General features: G+C 60.2%; 1 protein-coding gene across 1 annotated transcript in view; it reads left to right on the forward strand.

Moving 5' to 3' along the window:
• CCR9 (C-C motif chemokine receptor 9) overlaps positions 1–920 on the forward strand; it is a 10315-nt gene extending 9395 nt beyond the window's left edge. The window contains exon 4 of the mRNA XM_013005007.2: positions 853–920. Within this exon, the coding sequence (XP_012860461.1) occupies positions 853–920 (68 nt within the window). The remainder of the gene's footprint in view (positions 1–852) is intronic.
• The last annotated feature ends 5476 nt before the right edge of the window (positions 921–6396 follow it).

Raw genomic sequence — 6396 nt, forward strand, 5'->3', positions numbered from 1 at the left:
CCCCCCCAGAGAAAGATGGTGTCTGTAAGCGAAGCCTCGGGTCCAGCCTCCTTCCGGCCTCTGGGGAAGCCCCTTGCTGGTCATCCCCCTTTTCCTGAACCTTTTTTTTTCTCTCTTCCGTCCTTTTACTGCCCTCTCTCACCCCAAGAAGACCCCCTAGCCCCCACCCCCACTGGCCTGGAACAGGGAGGTTTCGACCTCCCAGGGCTGGTTCCCTCGTCCCCTCCAAGGCTTGGTCCGTCCTCCTTGGGAGAACCACCGGGAGTCCCCTTTCTTTGATGCGTCTGTGGACCTGCAGGCCCTCAGCCAAACCTCATCTAGAAAGGATGACTCATCTCCTTCGCTCGTTCCCTAGGCGACAGTGAGGCCGATTCTCTTCCATCTTCAGCGGAGGCCCGACTTCCTCTCCTTTCAGGCTTTGACCAGCTCAGTGTCCACGCACTAGAGGTGTGGGACGGCTGCAGGGCCCGTCTCACCGCAAGTTCAGCAGAGGCCACCCAGCGCCATCCACGTCAGCGCCACGGTCCTGCCCTTGCTCAGAAGGCAGCGTGTGGGAGAAGCCAAGGGCTGACCTTCCTCTCACCCGGAACCGTCTTCCCAGTCCCCATGCACCCCACCCCCACCCACCACAGACACAGCGTGGTTCTCAAGGCTGTGGTTGGCTTCAGCTCTCCCCAAGAAAACGGCTGCCTTCTCAGTTGGGGTCACGCTTCCACCATCAATTTGCTTTTCTGGCCTGGGGGGGGGGGCAAACTCCTCGCCCGATTTTTCCCACGCATCTTCATAGCGAAAGAGCTGACCTTGGCCAGGAGTGCCCTTCTGAGTCACCAGGGTTCTCTCTTCCTCTGGCAGGCCCTGGGAGCCTCGCCACTGACAGGATTGGCTGCCCAGATGCCGTGGAGCCCGGGCCCCTGCACTGAGTCAGAACTACGCGGCCTTGAATGCGGGGACTGGAAGACAACGTGGGCTCTTCTGTCAGCTTGGACTACTCGGCGGTTTAGTAGTTTGGGGTAAGTAAGGAGGGGTGGAGGAGCTGGATTGCAGACATTGCATGCCTGTGTGTGTCTGGGCTAGTTCCTATCCTACGGGCCCACGTGCCTTCCAACCCTGGGGAGACCACGGCCACAGAATTCCTCTGGCTGGGTGGTTCTGGGTGTGAGGGCTTCACTGGACTGGAAGGTTTGACTTGAGGGTGTTTGTCAACAGGAGCAGCCCTGGGGGGTATGGTGGGTTGTGTTAGACTGCCAGCTGCAAGGCTGGTGGTTCAAATCCACAAACCGCTGTGGGAGAGAGATGGGGCTCTGCCCCCATTGAGGTACTGCTTTAGACCCCTAGGGCAGTGGTTCTCAACCTGGGGGTCAAACGACTCTTTCACAGAGGTCGCTTAAGACCATCAGAAAACACATTACGACTCCTAACAGTAGCAAAATCAGTTAGGTAGTAATGAAAATAATTTTATGGTTGGGGGGGTCCCTACAACATGAGGAACTGTATGAGGAAGGTTGAGAACCACTGCCCTAGGGGATGGTCCTGTTCTGCCTTGCAGGGTTGCTGAGCCAGCATGGATTTGATGGCCAGGATGGGGTTGGGTCAACAGGAGTGGACGTGCAGGGGTTAGAACTGAGTGATCGGCGGTGTCACGGGAGCGTTGGGGAGCTTCTGTCCCTGCCCGTAACGTGAGGGCCAGTGGGATCATTGACGGTCCAAGTCAGGACTGACTGGTGTCCTCACTGGTTTGGTACTTTGTGCATCAGTGATGCTCGCTGTCAGGGAGGGAGAAGATGGCAGGGCAGGAAGAGGAATGGGAGCCGGCCCTCCTGAGAGAACTAGACACAGGGGCTTACTCCAGGGTAACTGACTAGAGAGAATCTGGGGCAGGGGAAGCCCTGGAGGGGGCTGGGAGGCACTTTTCAAGACGGGAGCACTCGGAGGAGCCCGGATGTGGGATATGAGCAGGCCTGAGCTCAGTCGGGGGATGATGGGGCCATGCCCTCCAGGCCTGTGTTGAAACTCTAGAGTAGTTATCAATTGTGTGTGTGTGTGTGTGTGTCACACATGTTGGCATCTTCCTTTGCCAGCAGGTCCTTCAAGGCAGCTGGGCCCAGCGTCATGCCACATGCTGACTCAACATGTAGGTCAGCTGGGCCATCTGCGCCCCACTTCCCCCAACCCCTTTCTGTGAGCCCCATCTGGGCTGAGGGGAGCTCACTCTGCAGGTGTGGGCTGGGAGAATGACTATTGCCTTCAGGCAGGCTGTATCCAGATACCAAGGCCCACGGTGGTCTTAGCAGTTTCTCAGGCCACCGTACAAAAGGCTGTCCCAACAGCTCAGCCCTGCACCCCCTCGCGGCCCGGGAAGGAATGAAGACAAGGTTCCAGGTATCAGTGTTCACTTTATTTCAGCCCTGAGGTTAGAAAACATTTGCACTTGACAGAGCAGACACTAGCGGGAGGCTGTGGGACTTTCTTCCCAGCCCCTGCTGTGCGGGCGGGGGTGGGAATCCCATGTGCCATTCTTTGGCAGGTAAGCAGCGGGTTCATGGACCCGCTATCCCATAAGGCTACACGGGTTGAGGAGTAGTCAACTAAAGTGCAGTTGCAATGTCAAGGGGCAGCTGGGTCTCTGGGGAACAGCGCACAGGGATAAGGTGCTAAATGCCCCATTTACAAGGATGCCCCCCGACAGGTGAAGACTGGCTTTATTATTGAAGGCGCCCAAGCAGAAGGGGCAGGGGACCGAGCCAGCCTTTCCTACTTCACTGGGAGACCCCCAACAGAGGGAGGGGTCGCCACAGCCCCACTGAGGGTGGGGTGCATGCCTTGCGGACCTGGCCAGGAGGCACCCCCCTTGGCTTCACTGCTCTGAGGCCCCGCACCTCCGAAGCCCAGGGAGGTTCTCAGGATGTCTGATGTAGGTAACGTCCCAAGGCAGACTCACTCCCTCTGGGCCTGGAGTGCTTCAGTGCCTCACTGACCACTGAGGCGACAGAAACAGCACCCTTGGTGGCTCTCCTGTTTTCTAAACCTGGGGAAGGGGGGATGGAGCGGGGGCACGATAACCTGGTCCTGATTCCCACTTGAGGGCCCCTCTCCTTGGCCTACTGGCATTTCCCATCAGCAATGCCTTGTGAGCCCCTTCACCCTGGGGATGGAGTGCCACCCGGAGACCCGCAGCAGGAGTACAAGCCGACTGTCCTTGAGGAGCTCGGCCATCAGGGCTCCCCAGCCCTTCCTAGGGGGCTCTGGAGCCTGAGGACCTGGCCTCGTCAGGGTCTACCGCACTTCAGCTGGGCTGCCATCTCCAACTGCGGCACTTTGATTGTCACCTGCATTCTTTCCTGATTTTAAAACTAAAAGCATTGCAACGTCAAATGCCGAGCCCCTGTTGAAAGATCAAACTCCTGGTACGCAGGCCAAGCAGCACTCTGGACGACGGCACACTCGGCATTCTAGTAAGTACTTGCCCACCCAGCACACAGCAATGGCGGCGTGCGCGGAACCAGGGCTCAAGACGGGGTTTGGGGTGGGGTGTTGGGGACGGGATGCTCGCTTTTTCATGGAAACGGGTCTTTTGCTGTGCCGGGTGGCCAAGTGAGGCTCCGGGCGGATCTCAGAAGAAAATACCCCAGGCTCCCTCAAGCCCCCAGCCCAGCAGCAGCGGGTTCTGGGTGCACACACAAAGCGGAGGCCCCAGCGGGCCTCAGCTCCTCCTTTGGGACCCCCTGCGGGCAGGCAGAGGGATCCCGGGCTGGGCAATTCACTCTCCAACAATCCGCCAACCATGCGGATGGCCTGGAGGACAAACCGATGGCCTGGAAGTCACTGGAGGCGTGGCCCTTCCCGGTTAGGATACCCAGCCTTGTCGGTGGTGAGGAGGGACCATGGACACCCTGATGGCTATCCACTCCAGGAGGCTGCCCCAAAGCCCAGCTTCTCTCTGGCTTCCCCACTGCCCACGCCCCTCACTCTTGGACAGGAAATCCCCAACTGCCCTGCCGAGGGGGAAGCTTGCTTCTCAGGAGGGACAGCTTCTCCCGGGCTCCTTTTGCAAGTGCTGTGGCTACAGGTGCCCGAGGGCTGGGAGGTAGTGCTGGGCTTGGTCTGGGAGCTCCAGCCCATTGCTGCGAGGGCTGGTGTCACCAGAGAGGGGCCAGAGGAAGAGCTGGGCCCTCAGCAAGGGAGACCTGGTCGGTCACCCTTAGGCCCGTGGTCAGTACAAGTACCCAGACCTGACCCGGGAGGCCAGCCTCCGAGCAGTGTGCCAGAGGACAGGAAGACTGTTCCTGTCCAGGAGCAGGGTCAGGGACTCGCTGCCCCTGGGTGTCAGCAGCAGGCTGGGCAGCGGGAGTGTGCGCAGGAGGGGCTGGGGAGTCGGGTATGAACAGACGTGAACCGAGAGCAGATGTGGGACCTTACTGGTGTGACATGAGAGCGGCCCGGCTCTGACGCTGCTCCATGAAGGCAGGCGGCTCTGCGGACGCACGGGCAGGCCGCCTGCTGAGGGTGTCGTGATGGTGGACACTGACACTGGTCAGCCCTGCCCTGAGCTCCGTTGTCAGCACATCTGCAGCACGAGGGGGGTCTGTTCCTCTGTTCTCGGGGTGACGATGTGTGCTGCTGAGACCTGGCCACTGAGTACAGGGCTTGACTTAAGGGCAGAGCAACTGGACAAAGGGGCCTGAGTGTGTGTGTGTGGGGAGGGGGGGGGCAGCCCCAAGGGCGCTGGGGCAGTGTGACAGGAGGGGGCCCTCAAGAGGGCTTGGTGTCTCCTGTGGCCTCCTGTTCTGGTAGGACTTGTGGGTCCCACAGTGGGGTACCCACCCTTCTCTGTAGGCAGGATCCCCAGGAAACTCTCCACGGGGGTGGGGGTGGGTGTAGGTAGAGGAGCTGACAGGCACGGCAGTGAGCCCTGGCAGTGTCCCTTTGGGTGTGAGGACAGTGGCCTCCCATCAATGGAGAGTCGCTGAGCCCACAGGACCGACCGGGGCTGAGTGACCTGTGTGTAGTGTAGACCAGGCAGTGCTCGCTCGGCTTGGGAGGGGGTGTCCCGAGGGCCTCTCTCGGAGTTGCCAGGGGCTTAGCGTGCAGAGGTGGTGGCTGCCTTTTGAACAGTGTTTTATGTGACAGGTGGGGGCGGCAAGGAGGCCTGGAGCCCCGAGACTACAGGGAATCACTCCCGTCGTACATGACAGGCCGGTCAGCTGTCAAGTGGTAAACCACTTTCTTTGAGACGAACCTGAGGGGGAAGGGAAAGGCGGTGTTACCCGGAGAATGGCGTCCCTGCTGGCAGTGGCCGAAATGGCTTTGCTGGGTGAGTGGTAGCTGCTCAGAGACCACAGCCCCTCCTGAGGCATGGGCTCCTTCAGGCCCCCTCAACCCCTAGTATTCTCACTAGCAGAGCTGCCTCCCTGCCAAGGGTCAAGGGGAATGTCCTTTGATCCTGCGAGGCAGGGAAGTAGGTGCATGGGGCGCGGGGTTTAGGAGGAAGGAGGTTGAGTATGGAGTTCGGGTTGGGGTCCACAGTGCCTGTGCCCTCCACACGGAGTAGACAGGGCCCGCAGCAAAGCTAAAGACAGAACCCATGGCTGTGCTACCCTTTCCCCCCACCACCCAAGAGGGGCTACAGCCTGGGGGCTTGAGAGCGGCTTGCTGGACATGGTGGGCTTGTGTCCACTAGGTCCTGCTGCTGCGGTGTGTGTTCCCTGTGCAGGGTGTGGCAGGAAGGCAGGAGACAATGTGGCCTCCTGCCCTCCTCTGTGGTGGATGCCCTGGCCACGGCGGGCCTTGGCTCATCGATGTGGTGTCTCACCCAGGGTCTCCTGCTCGGTGGGCATGCAGCTGCGGCTGACCAGGCATGTTTCTTTAAAGAGGCAGCCCCGGCTTATGCTGAAGGCAGCACACGTAAAGACAGGGAGCCATGCCCAGCAACCCTGTGCACCCTCGCCTGACACGGCTGTGGAGGAGGGGTCCCTGTCTCACGGGGCAGCTCAGCCTCAGTGCCTGACATCCCCACCCCCACCCCTGGGCCGAGCCTGGTGTGTGGCCCTGCCACTGGCCCCCTCTCAGTGCTCCCATCCTTTCTCCAGTCCTTCAACAGCACTGACGTTGCCCCTGCTCTGGGCTGGGCACGGGGACTGGAGAGGGAAGACAAGAGTCCAGCCTCCTCAGCACCAGGGTGCGCAGCGCAACTGCGGACACCTAGACCTGTAGTTCCCAATGCGAGGGGCAGCGTCCTCTACTGGGCTGACACAGCCAACAGGGCTGCAAAAGTAGACTCCTGCACTTTACCTGGAGTAGGGCTGCGTGACAAGACGTAGTTGAGGGTGACCCAGAGCACATCCAGCACATCGTGAGCCCTGTGAACACTCGCCTGTGTGCTGTCAAATCCACGACAGA

Source organism: Echinops telfairi, unplaced genomic scaffold (genome assembly GCF_000313985.2).
Source record: "Echinops telfairi isolate 266 unplaced genomic scaffold, ASM31398v2 ScPeMD7_7420;HRSCAF=8458, whole genome shotgun sequence".
Lineage (NCBI taxonomy): Eukaryota > Metazoa > Chordata > Mammalia > Afrosoricida > Tenrecidae > Echinops > Echinops telfairi.